This window comes from Sciurus vulgaris (assembly GCF_902686455.1).
Source record: "Sciurus vulgaris genome assembly, chromosome: 17".
NCBI lineage: Eukaryota > Metazoa > Chordata > Mammalia > Rodentia > Sciuridae > Sciurus > Sciurus vulgaris.
In genome coordinates this window covers 60,988,980-61,014,286 of record NC_136478.1, presented here as the reverse complement: position 1 = coordinate 61,014,286, position 25,307 = coordinate 60,988,980, and the positions used below count along the sequence as shown (strand labels likewise).

The following is a 25,307-nucleotide window of genomic DNA, read 5'->3' as shown; positions in this document are numbered from 1 at the left end:
AGAATGAGAACATCCAGCCTGTCACATCACTTGGGAGGGTGGAAGGAGAAAACACAACATGCAAACAGGTCTTCCTCTGAGGGTGGAGGGAGAAAAAACTATTGGAAAAAATGTCCGCAGTAGACCGCAGGGGACCAGCGGCGCATGCGCGTTCTGTGTGGGGAGGGAGCCGAGCGCCGAGAGCGTTCTTACGTCAGTGGGGAGCGCGTGAGGGAACCAGCCACTCATGCGCAGGGAAACGGCGGGAAAGGCCGCGAGTGAACCTGAGGAGTGTCGCGTGAGCGAATCTGACGAGGCCGGAAGGGGCCGGAGGAGGTTGCTAGACGTTGCACTTGATGTTTCTTTACCGTCATTTTGATCTCTCTGACCAGATTGAAGAGCCCTGTAGGGATCCCGAGGCCCGGGGAAGGGTGACTTGACTTGGGGAGCCCTGGAACGTTCCCAACAATGGGGTGCGTGGGGCTGGGCTCGCTGCCTTCCCTCGAGGGGCGCAGGCGGCCGGGAGGGGGCCGAAGAGTTGAAGGGGTCCTGCTTCCCCCGTAGGACTCAGGAAACTGCCTACAGCCACCTTGACTCTCCTGGTGCGAGTTTGAGCCTGGCCCCGGCCCCAGCCCCGCAGGACGGGCCATCAAGACGGTGAAAACCCCAGTCCAGCCCCACCACCAGCCTGTTGGGGACCGAGACTCGTTTCCTGCTCTTGGAGGAACCTGGACCCTAGCTCCCTCTTCTCCTTTCGGAGGCTGTAGTTCTGGGGAAGGAGGTAAAGCGAGGGAATGGGCGATTGTGCGGGAAAGGCGAGAGGAGCTTCTGGGGGCGAGCAGGGTGGCCAGGAGGGAGCAGGGGTGCCAACTCTCCAAGGGTATCGCAAGCGATCAGTTGGTCGAAACTCAGTTCTGTCTCTCAAGGGTGAAATTGGCCAATTTGCCAGGCTGCTCTTGAATGTGTTGTAGCATGATGACTCTGGCGAATCTTTTGCACTTGTACACCTTGCCTTTTTCAGTGGAACACAGAGGTCCGTGTTTACAACGCGAATGCATTCTGGGAATCAGAGAAGGGCTGCTTTGTATTTTGAGGTATGTTCCATTTCAGCTGCTGGCAAACTAGTAGCAGTGAAGATTGTGCCTCTCAGGTAAGCTGACAACTATCAGATATTTCCAGTTTCCCCAGCTTCGTTAACTTTTATATAAATTGAATGGAGGTTTCTTTTTCTTTCCCCTTCCTTCCTTCCTTCCTTCCTTCCTTCCTTCCTTCCTTCCTTCCTTCCTTCCTTCCTTCCTTCCCCCCTTCCTCCCCCCCTCCCTCTCTCCTTCCCTCCCTCCCTCCTTCCTTCCTTCCTCTTTTTTTTTTTTTTTTTTTTTTTTTTTTTAAGCCAGAGATTGAACTCAGGGACACTCGACCACTGAGCCACATCCTCAGCCCTATTTTGTTTTTAATTTAGAGACAGGGTCTCACTGAGTTGCTTATCTCCTCACTTTTGCTGAGGCTGGCTTTGAACTCACCATCCTCCTGCCTCCCGAGCCGCTGGCATTATAGACGTGGACTAGGCATGTTTCTGTTTTACTGTTCACCTCCTTTTTCAAAAGAAAAAGAAAAGCCAAACCCAAACTAAAGAAGTAATGGTGGATAATTTTCAGAGTTTATCTTGCTTGATTTTATGTTGAAAATATGAGACTCTTGGTTACTTTCTCTATTTTTAGTCTTTGTGACACCATTCTGAACATTTCCACTGATTCTTTGGCTATTTTATCTACTTTTATACTTTTATTTTTAAAATTTAAAATTATGGAGCTGGGATATAGCTCAGTGGTAAAGCACTTGCCTCACGTGCACGAAGCCCTGGGTTTAATCCCCAACTCCAAGAAAGAAAAGACAAGAAAAAAAAGTGAAATGGGTTATGTATCCAGAAAAGTACATGGAACAGAGTTTCTAATGAATAATTAAAAATCTTTATTATCTGTGTATATTAGCCTATTTTCTGTTACTATAACAAACTATCTGAAGCCCAGTGTGTATTAAGAGGTTTATTTCTGCTCACAATATTGGCGGTCCAACATCGTGGCACCTGCATCTGCTCAGCCTTAATGAAGGTGCCTTAGCTGTGTCACAACATGTTGATTAGCATATGGTGGAAGAATGTGTGAGAGGGAGACATCATCTGGCTAGGCAGGAAACCAGAGATTCAGGGATCAAGCTTTTCTCATATAACAACTTACTCTTGAGAAAACTCCCTCATTCTGTGAGAATTAACCCTTTTTGAGGTCGCTGACCCTAGAGATCTAATTACTTTTTATTTTCTTTGTAGTACTGGGATTTGAACTCGAGGCCTTTGACATGCTAGGTAGACACTTGCTACTGAGCTACACTGCCAGCCCCTGACCTAATTACTTTGCACTAGGCCCAGTCTCTTAATACCATCACTTTGGGGACTAGCGTTCAACACATGAACCCTTGGCAACAAACCATATCCAAGCCATAGCAGAGTGTAACTGCCAACCTAGTCAAAAAATAGAACATTACAATTATTCTGCAAGATCTTTAGTTCAAGAAAGTCTGACTTTTGTGGTAATTATTTCTTTTCCTTGATATTTTTACCATGTATACATGCATCCCTGAATTATATATTTTAACTTTGCTTAATTTGAGTGTAACTGTATAGTCCCTTTATTTTCTTCACCTGTATCTAGTTGGAATATTCTATAATTTATTCACTGTGGTTGGGCATTTATGTTTTTCAGCTTTATGACAATTATGAATAATGCTTCTGAGAACATTCTTGTGAGAAGTAGAATAGTTTAGTTGGTTAAGAGCTGTGTCTATGAAACCAGACCTCTGAAATCCTGACTCTCTCATTCATTAGCAATATAATCTTGGGAAAGTTGTGTAATTTTTTTGTTTCAATTTTCCACCTTTGTAAAATGAAGATACCAGTAGTAGTTACCTCATAGGGTTGTATTTAAAATTATAAAGCATTTAGCTGGGTGCAGTGTTGCATACCTCTAGTCCCAGCGACTTGGGAGGCTGAGGCAGGAGGATTGCAAGTTCAAAGCCAACCTCAGAAATTTAGTGAGGCCCTAAGCAACTTAATGAAACTGTCTCAAAATAAAAAGTAAAAAGGGCTGGGGATGTAGCACAGTGGTTAAGTGCCCCTGGGTTAAATTCCCAGTACCAAAATAAAACTAAACAAATAAATAAAATTGTAAAACATGTAGAACAGTGACAAAGTAAGCATAGTGTGTTGTTGCTGTGATTGTTGTTATGACTATCTTCTGTTGTATTAGTTTATCTAATACTCCTAGTTCTGGAAATTGTTGCAAGATAGGGTATGTGTATATTTATTTTTGCTACTGTTTTCTTCTAAAGTGGTTATAATAGTTTATATTACCACTGAGGATAATACTTTGATTGCTCTGTATTTCAGCACATAGTATTATTATTATTTCCATTTTAGTCTGGTTGGCATGCAGTGGTATTCATTGTGATTTTAATTACCTTCCACAGATCAGGGAGATTGAGCACTTGTTAAAATATTTATTGGCTCTTTGTGAAGTGCCTTTCAAATCTCTTGCCCATTGTACTGAGGTGTCTTTACTTACTGATTTGTAGGTGTTTTTTATAGATATATTTTAATTCTGGTAAAAATGCACACCACATAAAATTTACTGTCTTAACTGTTTTTAAGTGTGCAGTTCAGTGGTGTTAAATATATTGATAATATTATTTAACCATCACCATCATGTATTCTCACAATTCTTTGTATTATAAAACTGAAACTCTATACTTATTAAATGATAACTCCTTATTCCCCTCTCCTTCCTACTCCTGACAGTCACCATATTTTCTGCCTGTATGATTTTGACTACTCTAACTCATGTAACTGTAATCATATAGTATTTGTCTGATTTATTTCACTTAACATAATTTCCTCATGGTTCATCCCTGTTATGGCATAGGTCACAATTTTCCTTCCTTTTAAAGCTGAATAATATTCTATTATATATATGTATATTTATCACAATTTGCTTATCCATTCATCCATCCATGAACACATAGGTTGCTTCCATGTTTTAACTGTTGTGAATAATAGCTACTGTGTAAATAAATATCTTTTTAAAACCCTGCTTTCAATTATCTTGTGTTTATACTCATTTGCTGGGGCATATGGTAATTCTATTTTTAATATTTGCAGAAACAACCATATTGTTTTTCTTAGCAGCTGCACCATTTTACATTTCTACCAACAGTGTACAAGGCTTCTAATTTCTCTACATCCTTGCTGCACTTCTTATTTGTGTTTCTTTTTTTTTTTTTTACATTAGTATCCTAATGGGTGTGGGTGTGAGGTGGTATCTCACTGTAGTTTGCTGTTTTTGGGGGATGGGTACCAGGGATTGAACTCTGGGACACTCAACCACTGAGCCACATCCCCAGCCCTATTTTGTATTTTATTTAGAGACAGGTCTCACTGAGTTAATTAGGGCCTTGCTGGCTTTGAGCTCAATCCTCCTGCCTCAGCCCCCAAGCCTCTGGGATTACAGGTGTGTGCCATTGCGCCTGACTTGTAGTTTGCTCCCTTTTTTTTTTTTTGGTAAATGGATACAATATCCTTATTTATTTTTGTGGTGTTGAGGATTGAACCCAGTGCCCATGCATGCGAGACAAGCACTCTACCACTGAGTCACAGCCCCATCCCTGTAGTTTGCTTTTGATTTTTATTTTTTGCAGTGCTGGCGATTTAACTCAGGGCCTTATGCATGCTAGGCAAGCAGTCTACCACTGAGCCACATCCCCAACCCTCACTGTAGTTTTGATTTACATTTCCTTAATGATTAGTGATGCTGAGCATCTTTTCATATGCTTATTGGCCATTTGTGTATCTTCTTTGGAGGAATGTCTATGTGAGTCCTTTGTCCATTTTTGAGTTGAATTGTTTTATTTGTTGTGGTGTTTTGGGAGTTCTCTATATGTTATCAGCAAACATTTTCTCTCCTTTCCATTGCCTTTTAACTTTTCCTTTTTTTTTTTTTTTTTTTTTTTGATGCTGGGGTTTGAACCCAGGGCTTAGTGCTTTCTAAGTACACACTCTACCATTCTACTATACCCTGAGCCTCTACTCTGTTGTGTCTGTTGCATCCTTGAATGCACATTAAATTTTTTTTCTGCAGCTGGAGGCAGTGGCACACACATATAATCCCAGTTACTTGGGAGGCTGAGGCAGGAAGATCACAAGTTTGAGGGCAGTCTGGGCAACTTATTGAGTTGCTGTCTCAAAATAAAAAATAAAAAGGATGAAGTCTCTGGTACCAGGGATTGAACCAGGGGGCATTTAACCACTGAACCACATCCCCAGCCAGTTTAATTTATATTTTGAAATGGGATCTCCCTAAGTTGCTTAGGACCTGGCTAAGTTGCTGAGTCTGGCTTCAGAACCTATGATCCTCCTGAGTCACTAGGATCATAGGTATGTACCACCTCGCCTACCTTTCCTTTTATTTCTTTTGCTTGGATAAATTCTTTGACCAGAACTTCCATTACTGTGTTGAGTAGAAGTAGTGAAAGTCAGCATCCTTGACTTGTTTCTGATCTTAGAAGAAAAGCATTTACTCTCTTATAATTTATTATGATGTTTGTTGAGGGTTATTCTTATCTGACTTTATTGTGTTGAGGTATTTTCCTTTTATTCATAATTTGGATGTTTTTTAAATCATTAAAGGGTGTTGAATTTTGTCAAATACTTTTCTGTATCAGTTGAGATAATTATGCGTTTTTTCCTTTTTTCTGTGAATGTGGCATGTTATATTGACTGATTTTCATATGTTGGATCATTCTTACATTCCAGGAATAAATCCCACTTAACCATTCGTATAGTCATTTTAGTGTGCTATAGATTTTGGTTTGCTGGTATTTTGTTGAGGATTTTTGCATCAAGGAATTTTGGTGTGTAGATTTCTTGCAGTGTCTTTAACTTTTTTTTTTTTTTTTTGAGTGATTTTAGCTTTGTGTAAAAAGTTGCAAAGATAACAGAGAGTGCTTGTATAACCCTTCACCCAGTTTCCTTCCCTTAATGTTAACTTACATTACCATGAAACATTTGTCAAATCCAAGAAACCAACATAATCTACATTATTATTTCCCAAACTCCAAAATTTATTCATATTTCACAATATTTCACCATTTTTCCATTAATTTCCTTTTTCTGTTCCAGAAGTCAATCTAGGATCCTATAACACATTTAGTCGTCGTATCTTCCTGGTCTCCTCCTATCTGTGAGTTTCTTGGTCTTTCCTTGTTTTCCATTAATTTGATAGCTTGGGCTGCTGATCATATATATATATATAGCTTTAGGGTATCCCTCTGTATTAGTTCATTTTCAGTTGCTACAACTGAAAGTTGCTGAGCTGGGTACCTATGAAGAAAAGAAGTTTATTTGACTCAGTTTTGAGCACTGAAAGTGCAAATTGGACTGCCTTATTCATTTGGACCCTTGGTGAGGGCCCATGGTGGATGGCATCATTATGGGAATCTTTGTGAGAGGGAAAGAGCACATGCTGGGACAAGAAGACAGAGAGAAACTGAGGAGGGGCTAGTCTTGGTCCTTTATAACTCATCTGAGAATTAAACAGGATCTCATGAGAACCACCTTAATGTCTTAAAGGGTGATGCCCCAAATGACCTAACTACCTTGAATTAGTCTCTACCTCTTAAAGATTCCTCCACCTACCTCACTACACTGAGGGCCAAGCTGCCAATACCTGCATCTTTTGGGGACACTCTTAAACCATATCCAAACCATAGCACTTTTATTTTGAGTTTGTCAGATATTTTCTCATGATTAGACTTGAGTTAAGCATTTCGGAAGTAATACTACAGAGGTGAAGTACCCTTCTTACCATACCATGTTGGAGGGCACATATGTCCACTGGTTATGTTAACCTTGATCACTTGTAAGTGTCCCAGGAATTTATCCCATTTCCACATTTCTCAGCTTTTTAAACTTCATGATTTGATGATTACTACTGTACTAACTGGGTGATGGGAAGAAGGGCGATGTGTGAAGACCAGTTCTATAGGTCATTGCAGAGGTTTAAGTGGCAATGACATTGAAAAGGACTAGAAATATGCACGGGTTTGTAGTTTAAAAAGATAGGGAAAATCAAAACCACCATGAGATACCACTTTACATTCATTAGGAAGACTGTAATCAAGAAGTCAAAGTATGGGTAAGCTTGTGTAAAAATTAGAATTTTCATATATTACTACTGCTAGAAAGGTAAAATGGTGCAGCCACTGTGGAAAAAATTCAAACATATTTACCATTCAGTGCCACAGTTCCACTCTTAAGTGTATTCCCAACAGAAATGAAAGTGTATGTACACACAAAAACTTATACATGGGGGCTTGGGTTGTGGCTCAGTGGTAGAGAGCTTACCTAGCACATTTGAGGCACTGGGTTCAATCCTCAGTATCACATAAAAAAAATTACTTAAAAAAAGTTAAAAAGGTGCTTTAAAAAATCTTATACATGAATATTCTTAATAACATTCATTATAACCACATGGTGGAAACGACCAAGATGTCCACTAGCTATAAATGAATAGAGAACATGTTAGAGCCATACAGTGGAATATTATTTGGCTCTAAAAATGGATGAGGCTCGAAAACATTATGCCAAGTGAAAAAGGGCAGTTCTGAAAAGTCTCTTATTATGATTAAATTCATCTGAATTGTCCAGAATAGACAAACCTACTGAAACAAAGTAATTAGTGGTTGCTCAAGGCTGGGGTGCATGGTGGTAGTGGTGATGGTAGTGGAAGGATTGGGGCATGATAGGTAAATTATACAGTTTCTTTTGGGGGTCATGGAAATGTTCTAAAATTGAGGTAATGATTGTACAACTCTATTAAAAGCCATGGAATTATCCACTTGAAATAGGTAAGTTGTGTGATATGCCAAGTATCTCTCAATTATTACAGAAAATCCGTGAGCACATGACAGAGGAGCTATACTCATTTAAACTACATTTGTTTGAATTGAAATGTTGGTGGGAAATTAGGTAGGTGTAGATCCTGAGAAGTAAGGTTGAGAAATGAGATATTTATAGGTGAGGTTAGACTAGTGATAGGGTACCACAGCTCATTAGCATAAAGAATTCTTTCAATAGAAAGACACATTATACATTTAGTCCAGTTTAGTAAATATAGCTTAAGGTAGGGTTTTAAGTGGGGCACCTTTAGTACTTAATATAATATTGAGTTTTCAGAGGTTAACACAGTTGAGGACCAACTCTCTGGCATTCAAGACAACACTGTTGAGCCTGGTGTGGTGGTGCACTCTTGTAATCCCAGTGACTTTGGAGGCTGAGGCAGGAGGATCATAAGTTTGTAGCTAGCCTCAGCAAATTTAGCAAGGTCCTGTCTCCAGATAAAAAACAAAAAGGGCTGGAGATGTAACTCAGTGGTTAAGCACCCCAAATTCAATACCCAGTTTAAAAAAAAAAAAAGACAACACTGTTATTGAGACTGGATGATGTTGTTCCTAAATGTCAATTATAACTTTATTTTCTACAAGAAAATGCTTTATCATAACTGGTTATGGCAATTTTCCTTAAGTATTTTGCAGAGTATTTTGGAATGATGAACATTGAAATTTAAGATTATGATAATTTAAAAAAAATTTTTTTAATTGTCAATGGACCTTTATTTATTTATTTATATGTGGTGCTGGGGATCGAACCCAGGGCCTCACACATGCAAGGCAAGTGCTCTACCACTGAGCCACAACCCCTGCTCTGATTATGATAATTTTAATAAAATTATTCTTAGTATAATTTAAAATCTAAGTGAATTTGGACTTAGTTTATTTCCTCATTGAAGAGAATGGATCAGGCCCATTAAAACTTAACTGACTGTACAAGTCATTACAGTTACTCTGCATTACCCTCTATTTTACACTTACCACATCTCTCCATGCCTTCCCCTAACATTATTTGGTAGTAAACAGAATTTCCACACCGAGGATAAGCAGAAGGAAGAAAAGTTATCAGCCACTAGCTGTTTTAATATCCATTTTTATCCATTTGAAGGGATATTATCCTTTAAACTCCCTGTATCCCTTGTTTTGCAATAGTAAATGCTCAGTTTTTAAATCACAAAAAAGAGATGTTTCACAAATTAAAGAAAATGTAGTTCTATTTACTCTCTTAATTTGCCAAAATCATTTTTTTTTACAGAAATGTCATGAAATTACTGGTTAAAAAAACACAAAGCTGGCCAGTAGTTAAAGTGGTAAAAACAGGATTATTGGAATAGGGGAAAGCAACCTCAGCATAGAACCAGGCTGAATTCTGAATACATCATGCAGAAGTGGGTATTTATTTATAACCAAGGAGCAGGGTGGGATCAGCAGATAGAAGTAACTGAAATGGAACTTCAAACATAAGGGGGAATTCTGGCTGAACCAATGCAGCAGAATTCTTGTGGAAGGCAGGCAGGGTGATTAAACATCATCTGAGAAATAGCGGAAGATGAAGAACCTAATTAGGTATCAAGGGTGATCAGATATGGAGGTTGGGAGAATTCTGACTAAATGGACTTAACAGGATTCTTGCTTAAATTGGACAACGCAGAGATGAATACAGAAGTCCACACATTGAGGCTCAGTTGAAAAAGGACTCAGGGGAGCCTGAGTCAAGTATGGTTAAGGAAAGAATCTTTGTCAGTAATTCATGAGGTAGTGATTAAATCGTTAATACAATCGACTTAGAGTTTCATTATGATCTAAATTCTTATAGCTATGAAATTCTAAGTTTGTGCTTGAATACATGACTGAAAAATAATGGCCAATAGCATATGCCATTTTAACTTTTACTAGTAAAGCAGAAAATTAAATTCATACTACTCTTGTTTTTTCATCTAATCTGCTTATATACTGGAGAAATTCTTTGTAAGAGGACTTAGGTGAGTATAATCAAAATATTTGTTCCATCAAAAATCTGAAGATATATCTAAATTTATGCTAATGAAATTTTAAGGGGGGAAGGGAAAAAATAACACAATGAATCAAACAACATTGTTCTATGTAAATTTATGATTACACAAATGGTATGCCTTTATGCCATGTACAGAGAAACAACATGTATCCCATTTGTTTACAATAAAAAAAAAAAGAAATTTTAAAAGAAGCAAATTGTCACTAATCACATTTGAGGCCTTCTTTAATAGTTCGCAATGTAGTTCATTCATAATCATACAAAAATCCATTAAGATTGCATTGCACAACCCCCAAAGGAAAAAACTGAGGAAACTCATGGGTAATTTTCACAGCTTTATTGTTAAATCCAAGATCAAAGGGGTGATGTTCTTTAGACTGGACATAAGAAGTGCTAATGATGGTTACATTGGCCATGCTCTTCCAACTACTTGCATGATTCCAGAGATTTCTTCATCAATGAGCTCCATCACTCAATGGTTTCATTTTTCTTTCTCTATCTGAAACAATAAACATTTTCCCAGTGGGATAAATTCCAGCTTCCCTATGAAGCAGAAGGACTGGTTATGAACTGAGCTGGCCTGCTGGCATTGATATACAACTTGAGCAACTGTGGATGTGTGATATCCAGTGGATGTGTGATATCGCATCCACTTGATTGTGGTGCAAACTAGCTGTTTTTTGTTGTTGTTTGTTTTTGTGTACCGGGGATTGAACTCACAGGCACTTAACCACTGAGCCACATCCCCTGCCCTTTTTTATATTTTATTTAGTAACAGGATTTTGCTGAGTTGCCTAGGGCCTTGCTGAATGGGCTGAGACTGGCTTTAAACTCGAAATTCTCCTGCTTTGGCCTCCTGAGTGGCTGGGATTACAGACATGTGCCACTGAGCCCGGCTTGTAGCTGTTTTGAGTACGGTTTTCAAATATTATATTTATTTTGGAAAGTAGAGTAGATAGTTCATAAATTATTGTTATGATGATTTTTCCTTGCTCATCACCAGGACATTTGTATCTCAATTATTATTTGCTTCATCTCTTAATTGATCTTGAGTTTCTGTTTGTTTCTTGGGAACATTACATGTGTGCCAAGATCCAGATTGTGTATGTGGTTTTTTTGTTATCTTTTTGTTTATCCTTAATGAGGATGGTTTGGTCCTAGCATGCTTCCTGCCTCAAAATTATGTGGCATCAACTTTCCTTTTGTGCCTCCTATTGGTCATCTGATTCTTGATGTGGAATCCTCTGTGCAGATCTTAAGTTTGAAATTTCACAAACTAGATATACATTCCTGTTCAGTATTTAGGCTGACTGACAGGGAAGAAAGGGAGCTGGAACCATGAGTAGACTTAATTCGTAGTATTCCCCCACCCCCGGTTTTTTCTTTTAACTAGAGATACCAGTGATAAAGGCTGGATTTTCTGTACCAAAATTTTCTCTTTAGGTCTGTGTCCCGTGTATTTGTGATTTGACTGTTTCTAACCTCCTCCTTATGACTAAGGAGGCACAGTTTGTCTCAGGGAGAGGCCCATCAGTCCATTATTAACCTTCTCTTTGGAGTGGCTCACTTGTATTTGCAACCTCTTGCACAGCTTTTGGAAGCCCCTGGTTCATTGTGGAAAATTTTTGGAGAGGAATTGTTTTAATTGCTTCCATGAGTTGCTGGAAAATTTTGACTTCCTGAATCATTTAATCACTTTATCAGGAAGGAGTAATGTGAATTGACTTGTTAGCGACTGTGATTAGATTCTGTTTATTATTTATGCTGTATAAGTTTGTTTATTTTTGGCGTGAGAATGGAGCCTATTTTTCAGAAATGATGCGGATATATATATCTCCATGCTTCTAATATTTTAAAATTCTCTCTTTTTTTTTTTTTTTTGTAACTGGATATTGAACCCAGGGGCACTCTACCTCTGAGCTATACTCCCAAAGCCCTTTTTTATCATAACCTGCATGACTGTTAATTCAGGAAACCAGATGATGGGTGATGGGGGATTGGAAAAAACAGACACATAAATGGAGAAAAAGCTGGTATCAGTGGGCACCACACTTGGATGGAGTTCAATGGCCATGAGTCAACTCAGCACGTTTATTCTATAGGTTATATCATTAAAAGAATTTATTGTGAGAAAGTTTCTTCAAAGCATTTAAAGTGAAGGACAAACTTCTGTGCAGCCTAATTATAATTATCAGCATGTGCCCATAACTCTCTACCCTCCAGCAGCTGGCGTTTGAACCCAAGGTTAAGAACCGTAAATTCTGTGACTGGCACAGGATCTCCCTTTGAACAGGGCATCACTATAGCAACTGGACAATGTTTGATAGGTGCCTCTGCACCAAGAAATTCCCAAGAGAGGTATTTTCTCTGTCTCTGGGCAGTTCAAGGATGATAATTCATTTGCTGCTCCCAACACTTTTTAAAAAAATTTTTTAGATGTTGATAACCTTAATTTTATTCATTTATTTATATGTGGTGCTAAGAGACAAACCTAGTGCCTCACACATGCTAGACAAGTGCTCTACCACTGAGCTACAATCCCAGCCTCTGGTTACACATTTTTGGCAAAATAGAAATGGTGTTGGTTTTTTTGTGCATCATGTCAAGTGGCACATGGCATCAGTTGACTTTTATCACTTGGTTAAGTTAGTGTCTTGTAAAGGTACTGTTTTTGTTGTTTTTTTGGGGAGAGGATCTTATAGGTAGATATAATAATGTTGCATAATTATCCATTAAACTTTCCCATCTCATTAGTAGTCATTGGTGGTTCTCATTAGCAGTCATTGGTGGTTCATGTTGAAATCACTTATTACACTCTTAATTTTCCAAAACAACTATTCTTTTTAAGAAGAGTATTTTACATGTATGATTGACATGTGAAAGACTGTACATACTTAATGTATATAAGTCAGTACACCACTTTTCTCATTTCATTATTCCTTAAACATTTATTAGTTTGCACTCTAATGTAAGGAAGAGATTTTTCTTTTCCTTACTATGTCACTATAAATTTATGCATTCTTATTTGACAGATAAGAGTTACTTCAACCTGATTCCTGTGTCTAGTATCAGTTTTTAATTTTTGCTGCTTTTTTTTTTTGTATTAGGGATTAAACTCAGGGCACTTGACCACTGAGCCACATTCCCAGACCTGTTTTATATTTTATTTAAGACAGGGTCTCACTGAGGTGCTTAGCACCTTGCTTTTGCTGAGGCTAACTTTGAATTTGTGATCCTCCTGCCTCAGCCTCCTGAGCTGCTAAGATTACAGGCATGTGCCACTACATCTGGCTTATTTTTACTTATTGATATATATTTTTCCTTTTTTAAAAATTAACTTTATTTTATTTAATATAACTGATAAAGTTACAAATATATCTTGAGGTAACAAAATGTTATAACTGATGTTTACCATCTACATTTTAAAAGTATATTTTAGTATAGCTAAAGACTTTACAATTGGATTTTACCCATTTTTGAAATGTAAAATGCACAATTATAATATTCATACTACATATTTTACAGTTTTAAAGTTTTAGGGAAAACATGAGTCTCTGCAAGTAAAAGCAAGAGTTCTTCTATATCTGAGACAAATAAAATGTATTACTAATAAAGTGCCAACAAATTAGACAATGTAGTTTCAACTATGTCATTTTGGGGAAGATGAAAGTACATAAATTGATTGTACAACTAGTCATTTTCATTATATTAGTATAGAACTAGCAATTTTCATTATGCTTTATAATAAGCAAAAGAATGCTTATAGTAGATATTAATCACAATAAAGAATTTTTCTCAAGAAAGATCACAACTAAATTGACAAGCTGCTCAGACATTGCTGAATAGAATTCAGTGTCAGTGGTTTTAAAAAAGTGCATACTTGAACTAAGATAAAACTAATTCTGCCAATAACAAGAAATTTAGGAACTTCAAATAAATCAGATAATCTTTTTATGGTAAAATAGGTTTATATCTGTTGTAAAGAGAAGGGACTAGTGGTGAATGACAAAGTTTGGCAAAAGTATTTTTCTAGCAGGTGAAAGCTTGGTATGCATTATTATAAAATACATCTTTCACATAAAGAAAAAATCTTTATTAGATGTATATAGCATTTTTCTGGCACTTGCCTTACTTGGTGGTTAAGTTGGTGTTCTGTTTATTTAATGGAAGAAATTAAATTACAAAGTGACTTTAAGCCATATTCTAACAGAACATCTGTTTTCTGTAAACTAACTCCAGATTTTCCCTGCTAAAATCAAATAATGATGCCAAATACCCAATTCAGAAGAAAAATTTTTAAGAGATGAAGTTATAGATTGAATTTTCTCAATTTTAGGATTTTTCACTGAATTTTTCTTAAATCTTTGTTGCCTTATTGTCTGAATGCTAGCAGGGAAAAATAAGCTTGAAACCTATGAAATATGCCTAGATAATATTGGAAAATTTGAAATTATCAGAACTATTAGTATGGCATACTTGTTAATGGAAATATGCTTGTATTTTTGCTCTTATACTGCTTGAGAGCCACATTTTCTCATAGGAAATGTGTTCCTAGTTAATATTATAGAATTCAGTATGTAAACATTTTAAGGTACCCAAAAAAGCATTATGAATTTTCAGTGTGTTATCCCTAAATATGTTTGAGAACCACTACATGAATGTTTGGCTCTAAAATCGTCTTTGTGGTACATGCCAATGGAATGCTATCAAATATATCACTAAGAATAGGGCTCCAAGATAAGACCACCCAATTCTGTTCTAAAATGGAAAATATGGCAAGATTTTAGTATAACTGCTACTAATATTTTCATTTTTCTTAAATAACCTAGCATGTAGTTTAAATATTGTTAATATTAAAGTTTTTTACATGTATGTAGTAAAGTGTTACAATTTTGGGAATAATTTGCAATATACTTTCAGGCAGTTACCTTTAAAGTAATGAAACATCAGCTCTTAGCAAAAACAGCCCTGAGAATAATGCATTTAGATTACAGCTCAACTAGAAACAATCTAATTTGAGAAACCTTAAAGTCCAACAACAAATTCTGAAAAAGTCATAAATTAAAATTTAAAAGTTACCAACATTCGAGGTACTACCAGACTGTAGTACTTTTTAATAGTGGGAAGGACTTTGGAAAAAGAACAAACACACAAAACTCTGTGTGCACATGTACACACTCATATTGTGCTGCAATGAAAAATTGTATACCCATGTTTTATAGCCTAAACATTTTATTGCAGCATCTTATGTTAAAGATATCATGGTCTGACTGCAGAAGTTTTGGTAATTAATATAAGGCATGGTGTAGAAATTTGTACCATTAAGGGAAACTGAGTCAAGAGCTTGGTTAGCAACAATTTCTTCAGTCGACTGATACCCTTGGAGGGGACAGTGAAAGAGCATCACAGTTATGTTATGATGCAAGTGCTGAGTCAAAGCAGTGGTGATTTGAATCTGTCAGAGTATACAACTTTGTAGAAAATAAAGTGTAACAAAGTCTGCTCAGTAAAAATAAAACATGTTGTCTTAGAAAGAAACAAATATTCAACCTGTTAATACTGTCTATAAACTCGCCAAGTGTGTATAAACAAAAATGGTGTATCACTGTATAATCTATCAATATGACAGTCTACATTCTACACATGATAACTTGTGATATTTAACATTTGCTACAAAAAATATAACAAATAGTAGGAATCAACTTTTAACATTTCTCTGATGTCAAAAAGAAAGTCCCTTTCGTTCTGTGTTAAAATATTTTTGTTCCCTGCTTCCTTTTAATACCATTTATAAAACTTTACTAAATGAAATATTTTGTTCTAGAGAAGCATCCGTTGACCTATGTGAAAATAAACAGTCCCATATCTTTAAAATCTATATTATAATTGTTAGAGTATTTACACTTCATATAGTATTTAAAATGCAATATTTATGCATAAATAGCTTTTGCCATTCAAGGTATGGAGATAGAGATGCATTATTATCATTTTTAAATCCTTTATTGCAATCGAAAACATACTTAAGTGAAGTTTGACAAATTAGGAAGAACAAAGGCATGCTAATCCAGAACTAATACTAAATCAGAACTCTTGTATGGTAACTGGGGCCAGATGAATTACCAGCAAACAACACAGATTAATAACTTTCTGGTTCCTGTGGATAATGTCAACCAGTACTACAGAAACTAGAGCAGTATGTAGTAGATACTTAAATAGAATATTGGGAAGAATTTAACCAAATTCCTAATTGTGCTTTGGATGGGCAAAAGCTAATATCATACTAAAATCAATTACTGTAACATTAATATTGCTTGTGCTTTAGAATCCTCTTCCCTGCATGTCTCTGTAAAGTATCTTGCTTCTTGTCCAAATGGATTTGCTGAGGCCAAGACGAGATTTTAAAGTGTGTACAAATTAAGCAACTAAAATTTGGAGATCTTATGTTCCTAACACATTTTCTAGTCACTGCTTAGGTCAGTTACATCATCATGTATATTTTTCTCTAGATGATATGAACAATGGCCTTTGAGGTCAATGCATGATGGGAGAGATCTCAGAACTTGTTTTAGAAAATCAAGGCATTACTGAGATAAGTGATTTTAAGTTGCACTTCAATATAATCATTGCTATGGAGTTAAAGGTCCTCCCAAACTATATTGATGTCTAAAATATTAGAATGAATATATATATGAGTGTATATACACATATACATATATGTGTGTGTATATATATAATTTGGCTTACAGAATTCTTTCCTAGTTACATTTCACATTGTACTGAATTAAGACAGAAAACAGAAAAAATACATACACTTAAGTTAAATAATAATTTTAAATTAACATTTCTTCCATGATTGACTTTCATTTCACTTTAGAAAAAATATGCATAAATTTAACAAATTGATATAAAGCCAAGAATTCTAAATCGACTTAAGAATTCCCAGTTTTAGTCTAACTAATATTTTAAGGTCAAAAAAAAAACTTAAAATGGTTGAAAAGGAGCAATTACTGATAAATACCAACACTATTCAGCATGGTTGCCAAAAAAAGCACTGCATAGTATACTGTCCTTTCAGTGCCAGGGGGCTAAGGAGACAAAAGTTAAAAGCAAAAATACAATTAAAAAGCTACTTTCTACTTAAGGTCTGAAGTCAGAACCTAGAGTTTACCAACCTCCTTTGCCACTGTCCTTTTAGTCTTTACAGTGTGCCTTGCCCAGTTTCACCCAACAGTTCCGTGTCCCTCTGTCAATGACAAGCAAGTACTAAAACCACCATGTGAAGTTTAAGTCTACCAACAATGTGGCAAAGAATGGTATGACCAAGGTAATGAATATCATCCCACAAAACCACCAAGGTAACTGACACTTTGATGACACGGGTTTTTGTTTAAAGATTTGTGTTTGCCACACACAAGCTTAAACTGACGGTTTCAATCCATGATCTATGTATTCTATGACATTGTCTAAAATTAATGAGCAATTCAACTTAAATGTGGTACTTCAGTACCACCAAATGCTACATTTTCTCTTTTAAAACCCTGATTTACTAATCATTTTATTTACTAAGGAATGATTTACTCAGACAAATCACCTTTGCTGAAGCTTTATGTTTCTTGGACTCACATACTGAAAACCACAAGAGTGTTATAGGAAAGACACAAATTTTGAAAAAGAACTATAACCTTGATTTTTTTTTTTTTACTGACTACCTGCAAAATGAACCAGCACAATTTCAAAACAGTTTAAAAAAATGAGGTTGCTTATGAAGGTCATAGCTTTGGTGACAACTTAGAATCAAACTTTAGATCTGCAGTTGATCCAGACCTAAATTGTTTGCTCATGCCTGATGTCCCCATTTATTTGCAGGACTTTATTGCTATAGCATATTCTTCACTTACTGCACACAAGACAGACATCTGTACATCTTCACCTGCATTGTACTTTCCTTCTGTTTCTTTGCCTAGTTCACCTTCTGACAGTTTAAGATCCTCACAAACTTCAGTTCTGTCATCAGGGAAAGGTAACCATCCTGAATGCATATCAGTTGATAATTATTTCTCTTAACATTTGGAACATCCATGTTATGAGTGGAAGTTCAAATATCTTCATTTTTTTGCCAGTGAAAATATCAGTTCAACAAGCTATACCTTGGTATGACCATGCTTTCCAGTTTTGGATGTTGACATCTCCACTATTTTGCATAGTCGTCCGTGGAGCACCATGAAGCCGTGTTTGTGCAGAGCCAAGCACTGCATAGGATAAGTGCTAGAAGCTCCAGAATCTGTTTAGTGAAATCAGTTTTGTCCACCATGATGGGCTGGGGAAATGATAGTTTTTCCGAGGAAACTTTCATTGGGCACAGAGCACCTATTGTCTGTGTACCTGTGCCAGTTCCCTGCAGCTGCTATGTACTTTTCTTTTTTTTTTTTAAATTATTTTTAATTATAGACAGACACAATACCTTTATTTTATTTATTTATGTGGTGCTTAGGATCGAACCTAGTGCCTCACATGTGCTAGGCAAGTGCTCTACCACTGAGCTACAACCCCAGCCCTGTACCTTTCTTGAGTATTAAAGTAATACGCTTTTTTTGTAGACAGTTTACAACTATCTAAAAATAGAAGGATACAAATATACCAATAGTCCCTTCATCTATATGTCCATGTATTTTCTTGTCAGTCTTTTCTTCCATTGCATACTTATATATATAGTAGAAATAAATTAAAGACATATCATTGAATTATAAACATTTTCCTGAGCTACCAAGAACTCTGGAAATAGTATGTCTTACAGCTCATTATCCATGTGACCCAGATGTGCCATTGCTGCCTTGAGGCTCATCTTTAATCCCTGATTTTGTGTAGCATCTTCTTCCCTTTAAAATAAAACTCCACTTCCCTCCCTCTCTTCCACAGCCATTTTTTTTCTTTTATTTTCCAACTCACTTCTTGCCCATTCTCTTACAGAACTTTTGAAGCCAACCAAAGGTCAGAGTGGCGGGAGCACAGCAAGCAGAGATGAGAGTGGCCCCAGTTTTGAGGTAGATATTATCTTCTTGCTGGCAGTAGGCAGAGATGGACACTGGATACATTCAGTAGATAATAACATTAGGAGGTAAAGAAAGGCTATGAAGAAAAATGAACATAGTTCATTTTTTAGGATGGAAAGAGTGGTGGGTAGGTAGCTGCTATTTGAAATAGATAGGCAGGGAAGGCATCTCTGGTGAGGAGCTACTTGTGCGGGCACCTGAGTATTTTACAGATGAGAAAGTTCATAGAGGTAAGACAACTTTCCTAAGATATGAAACTGATTAGGATTAAAATAGTTTCTTTGATTTAAAAAGTCTACCTCAAATGGTACCTCCTTCTGTAGGGAATATATCTGTCTCAGAAATCCTTTGAGTGTGATTCCTGCCTGTTAATTTTGGCTAGCTCTACCCCTGTTCCTTGCATTAAAACATTTCTAAGAAGTAAAACTTGCTGTAATCCCAGTGGCTTGGGAGGTTGAGGCAGGAGGATTGCGGGTTCAAGGCCAGCCTGAGAAATTTAGTGAGTCCCTAAGCAATTCTGTGAGATCTTCTCTGTAAACAAAATATTAAAGAAGGGCTGGGTGTGTAGCTCAGTGATTAAGCACCTGTGGGTTCAGTGCCTAGTACCAAAAAAAGAAAGGTTATGTAAAAGGGCTATGAGTGTGTGTGTGTGTGTGTGTGTGTGTGTGTGTGTGTGTGTGTGTGTGTATACTTTGAATGTCAGTGGTAGTAGTGATAGAAAAGAGGTTTGGTTTAAGAAAGTGTTGAGAATTATCTTGGAACTCAATAAATTTTTAACTATAAAACCTAAAATCTATAGTTTTTGATGTTCTTAAGGTCTACTCAGGAAGGTGAACCCTCTCTTGAAGAAGCCAGAGATACTCCACACAGTCTTCCTGACAGAGAAGAGGTCCACCCTTCATTATCCTTTCTGGAAAATACCTCATCTACATTGACAAAACTTACTGATGGTAACCCAGAAATCCAAATTTTGGAGAGCAAGTACCCAGTCAGCTGGTCTGCTTCAGCCTCTGTTTCAGAGGGTCAGGATTTAGCAACCCGAACTGCAAAGGCTGAGGCCTGGGAGATCCATGCTTTTGAGGCTCAGACCAGGGCCAGCCAACCCAAGCAAAATATTGTACCAGATGTGACAACCACCTCAGTCTTGAAACAGAAACATCTGAAGGAAAATGTGAAAGTGACAAAGAAGGAAGATATCTTCCTTACGCGTCCACTCTGGCCCCAAAAATTTCATTATATCCTGACCCTGGTAGGCTACTCTTTGAGGCCATCTCAGCTCTGGAACTTTGTCTACCTCTGGATTCACAAAGGAGGCTGTAAGTGGATTACAAGGGACTAGGAAGACAGAGGACCTGTCCAGGCTTCAAATTTTAATATATCTGAGATACGTAGATGTTGGAGATTTGGTACTCTGGTATGAGGTGCCTGAATACTTAGGGGCATGAGAAGGGTAGAGGTGCAGGATGATGATAGGGCTGGAGACCTGGTAATGGGTGGAATTGAAATTAGGCATCTGGATCTCCAGAAATTAAGACTCAGAGGACTAGATGTGGGACTATGAGGTATGTGGAAAAAGATGAGCCCTGATGTTGACAGATTGCTGGTGGTGATTGTGTCTTCCTGGACCTGCAAATAAGTCTGGGTACTGAAAGCCCAGATGGTTCTCAGAACCCCTCCTAAATCCTTTTCACAGGCAGCTTCTTCATGATCTATATCCTCATTCTGGTCTTTGCTGGGATTCCTCTCCTTTTCCTGGAGATGACTGTTGGTCAGATGCTGCAGCAGGGTAGCATGGATTTGTGGAAGATCATTGGCCCCTGGGCTGGTGGAGTGGGGTACACCAGCTTCATGGTGAGGAGCACCAGGTTCCCCAGGCCTACCTTAATACCCCACTCTCATCCCAGCTCCCATGGGTCAAGTCCCTTCAGTCCCTCAGTGCTCTGTCAGATCCCCTCCTTTTTCCCATCCCTACTCTTCCTCCCCAGCCACCTCCTCCCTGGTCCCCAGGTGTGCTTCATCACCAGCATGTACACAAATGTGTTCAGTTCTTGGATCCTCTTCTACTTGAGCCACTCCTTCCAGTTCCCTGTTCCATGGGAGAACTGTCCCTTATTGAAGAATGCCAGTGACTTTGGTGAGAAGGAAGTGAAAGAGGAAGAGAAGGGGAAAACAAGTGGAAGGGAATTTGGAAGAGGAGAAAGGAGCAAGGAAGGAGGGACAAGGAAGAGGAAGACAGAAGGAAAAATAATTGGGAGGGTTGAGGAGGAGGGTAGTGAGTGGGAATAAAGAAGAGGGGAGGGGTTACCCTGTCGAGCAGGCATGCCCAAAGCCAGGTCCCTCCAGATCCGGACTGTGCACGGTCGACACCCTCCATCTACTTCTGGTACCGGCAGACCTTGAAGGCCTCAGACAAGATTGAGGACGGTGGGCCACCAGTCTTAAATCTGAGCCTTCCCTTATTTGTGTCCTGGTGTCTCATTGGTGCTTTTATCACCAATGGGCTCAAGTCCATTGGGAAGGTGAGCTGCCATTTTTGTATTCCTTGATATTCTCAGAGGCTCTAACCCACTCCTCACTTCGTTACATGTTGATCTAATTTTTCACTCCTTCTGGACTCTTACTCCCACTAGCCCCTGACTCCTGCTGAAAGCTTTTTTAAAAACTCCTACTAATTCCTGACTCAAAACTTTTGATCCCTGCTGACTGTTGTTTGACTCCTACTGGCACATGATTACTGATACTTCCTACTCTCAATTCAGGTAATGTATATCTTGGTACTACTTCCCTATTTCATCCTCTTCTGTTTCCTCATCCGGAGTCTACTGCTGGAAGGGGCAATATATGGCCTTCAACATTTGCTGGTTTCCAAGGTGAGTTATCTCTTCCTCAGTCCTCATCAGGCCTCAAAAGATATCGTGGCGGCCTGTTTTTAAGGCTTTCTTTTCCTGTCATCTCATTCTGTGCCTCCCCCACCTTTCCCCATAGTTGTTCTCTCCTTTAAATCCTCCTTATACTTGTCTTTTCCCTTTTAGGTGTCAGCTTTGTACAACATACATGTGTGGTCCCTAGCAGGGAGCCAAGTTTTGTTTCAGCTGGGCCTAGGCTTTGGCCCCATTGTCTCCTTAGCCTCGCACATGCCCCAGTCCAACAACTGTCTCATTGACACCTTCATCATGGCTGTGGTCAACGTGGTCACCTTATTGCTTATTACAGCTTTCATCCTCTCAGTGCTGGGCTTCTGGGCTACAAGCATCACATACCGCTGCAGTGAGAAGTAAGACCAGCTCCTTAATTGCGGGTCCCAGCCCCAGGGAACTTCAGAACTCAGAGACCTTAATCCTAAAAATGCTACAAAGACCCATACTTACACATCTCCACCTGAGATGTAATTGCAAATTGTTACTTTCCCCCATAGTGGAAACACACAGTGGAATTGTCTGTCATATTTTCAGAACCCTTTTCTAGCTCTAGAAATAGTGAGACTTAGAGGTTGCTACCTATCTACCTCAGAGTGGATATGCTAACAGAGATTAATAAAAATGATAAATATTCAAATTACTCTGTTCCCACATACACAAAATTATGTTTAAGACCACACCTATACAGAGAACCTTCCAGGGCCCTCCATTTCCTGAATTCTTAACTGTGGACTCCTAAATTGAGCAATTTCTGTTCATCTAGCATATTAAATTTAAAAGGATTCTCAGTACCAGAACCTTTATTGCCTGATAACTTCTAATATTCTAATATTATTCTTAGGCTTTAATTCTAAAAACATCCACCAGGGATTTATGTATTCTAATTTATTTATTTATTTTAAAAGTATTGGGAATTGAACATAGGGCCTCATATGCTGGGCAGGTGCTCTATCACTGAGCTACATTCCTAGCCCTTGTTTTAAATTGACATATACTAATTGTACATATTTATGGAACATAGTGATGTTTTAATGTACATATATATAATGTAATGATAAAATTAGGGTATTTACCATACTCAAACATTTGTCATTTCTTGTGGTGAGACCATTCAAAATCCCTTCTTCTAGTTACTTTGAAATAATACAACATTGGTAATTGTAATCACCTTACTGTGCAATAGAACATCAGAACTTATTCTTCTTAATAATAATTGTATACCCACTGACATTTTTCCCTACTATAAAAGCATTCTGTATACCACAGAGACTTGAATCAGCCAACATTTCTTGTTTTCATTTAGGTTTCAGTTTTGGAGGGAGAAGGAGAAAGAGAAAGGAAGTAGATGCTAAGACAGTCACACTGTGATAACTGGTAGTAATAGTGGTAGAAAATCACTACAGAGGACAGAGCCATTAATTTCTGTCTCAGCAGTCAGATAAGGCCTTCCAGAGACGAGATGAGATTATAGGTGTGTGTCATTGTGCCTAGTTTTGTGTCATGTTTTTGAAACCATTGCCAAATCAATGGTCCTGAATATTTGCCCCTATGTGCCCTTCTGAGTTGAAAAATAGTTTCAGCTCTTAAATTTAGCCTTTTGATGAATTTTGAATTCCTTTTTTGCATGGGGTGCAATTTAAGGGTTAAAATTCATTCTTTTGTGGGTAGAAAGCTAGTTATCTTAGCACCTTTTGTTGAAACTTTTTTTTTCCCAATTCAGTGGTCTTGGCATCCTCCTTGAAAATTAACTGGCCACAGACATGAGGGTTTATTTCTGGCTCTTTATTCTGTTTCATTGGTTTATGTGATGTCCTCAAACCAGTACCATACTGTTTTTATTACGGTTATTTTGTAATAAATTTTGAAATTAGGATGTGTGAGCCTTCAAGTTTTCTTCTTTTTCAAGATGGGCAGGACTACAAGTTTGGGGTCAGTCTGGGCAAGTAGCAAAACCCTGTCTCAAAATAAAACTTAAAAAGGGCAGGGAAATGTAGCTCTGTGATAGAGGTGGCCTTGGGCTCAATCCCCAGCACTCCAAAAGCAAACAAACACTAAAAGCACAGGCAAACAAAAGAAAAATAGATAAATTGGATTCATCAAACAACACTATGAAGAGAGTAAAAAGACAACCTAAAGTATGGGAGAAAATATTTGCAAATCATACATTTGACAAGATCTGGGATATATATAAAGACAATCCGATCTTTAAAATGAACAAAGTATTCAAAAAGACTGTTCTTCAAAGAATATACACAAATGAACTGTAAACACATGAAAACATGTTCAATATCATTAGTTATTAGAGAAATGCAAATCAGAGCCACAGTGAGATACCACTTCACATCTACTAGGTTGGCTATAGTTTTTTTTAAAAAAGAAAAGTTTTGGTGAAAATGGAGAAATTGGAATCCTTGTATATTGCTGGTTGTGGTATGAAATGGTAAAACTACTGTGCAGTTTAGCAGTCCTCAAAAAGTTAAATACTTTGTTGACCCAGCAATTCCATTCCTAAGAATTAAAAAGTAACTTGAACAGATACTTGTTGAAAGAAATTCTTTATCACATATCAAAGAGATATGTGAATGTTTATAGCAGCATTGTTTATAATAGCCAAAGGTGAAAACAACCCAAATTTTCATCAAAAAATGAATGGATAAACAAAATGCAGTACATATACACAATGGGTTACTCACCCATAAAAAGGAATTACATTCTGATATGTTGTAACTTGAATGAATCTTGAAAACATTCTAAGTGAAATAAGCCAGACCAAAAAAAGATAAATATTGTATGTCCATGAAATATTTAGAATAGATGAATATAGTAGACAGAAAAAGTAGATTAGAGGTTGCCAGAAGTTGGGGGAAGGGAAAGCTGAGTATTACTGCTTAGTAAAATTCAAATTCACTCAACAACTTAAAATACTGTTTTTCATTTATCAAGGCACAAAAGTTTAAAAGCTTGACAACCCATTCTGATGAGAAAGTAGGCACTCTCATTATTTTATTTTATATCATTTTGGTGCTGGGTATTGAACCCAAGGCTTCAATAGACTTCAGTCTCTTTTTTTCTGTTCTCTCATCGATTAAACAACAACCCTAGAATTTACAGTAGGCATTATTGATTTATCAATGTCTAAAGGAAATCAGTACTGTACCCTTTTCTAAAACAAGGGACATAAAAATCTTTTTCTTAGAATATTCTTTTAGATGTTGATAGACCTTTATTGTATCCATTTATTTTATATGTGGTGCTGAGAATCCTACCCAGTGCCTCACACAAGCTAGGCAAGTGCTCTACCATTGAGCCATAACCCCAGGCCCCTAAAACTCTTTATATACATTTATAGTCATT

At 37.5% G+C, this 25,307-nt stretch overlaps 1 protein-coding gene and 1 pseudogene across 2 annotated transcripts in view; one reads left to right on the top strand and one right to left on the bottom strand.

The window, feature by feature from the left end:
- The first annotated feature begins 239 nt into the window (after positions 1–239).
- SLC6A16 (solute carrier family 6 member 16) overlaps positions 240–25,307 on the top strand; it is a 37,452-nt gene continuing 12,384 nt past the window's right edge. The window contains exons 1-9 of the mRNA XM_079118710.1: positions 240–452; positions 544–760; positions 1,001–1,073; positions 18,953–19,026; positions 19,852–20,351; positions 20,729–21,169; positions 21,379–21,554; positions 21,795–21,905; positions 22,068–22,310. Coding sequence (XP_078974836.1) covers positions 19,004–19,026; positions 19,852–20,351; positions 20,729–21,169; positions 21,379–21,554; positions 21,795–21,905; positions 22,068–22,310 — 1,494 coding nt within the window. The 5' untranslated portion in view covers positions 240–452; positions 544–760; positions 1,001–1,073; positions 18,953–19,003. The remainder of the gene's footprint in view (positions 453–543; positions 761–1,000; positions 1,074–18,952; positions 19,027–19,851; positions 20,352–20,728; positions 21,170–21,378; positions 21,555–21,794; positions 21,906–22,067; positions 22,311–25,307) is intronic.
- On the bottom strand, positions 15,734–19,685 carry LOC306648162 (eukaryotic translation initiation factor 5A-2-like; annotated as a pseudogene). Its single transcript has one exon. The product of its transcript is annotated as a eukaryotic translation initiation factor 5A-2-like (transcript).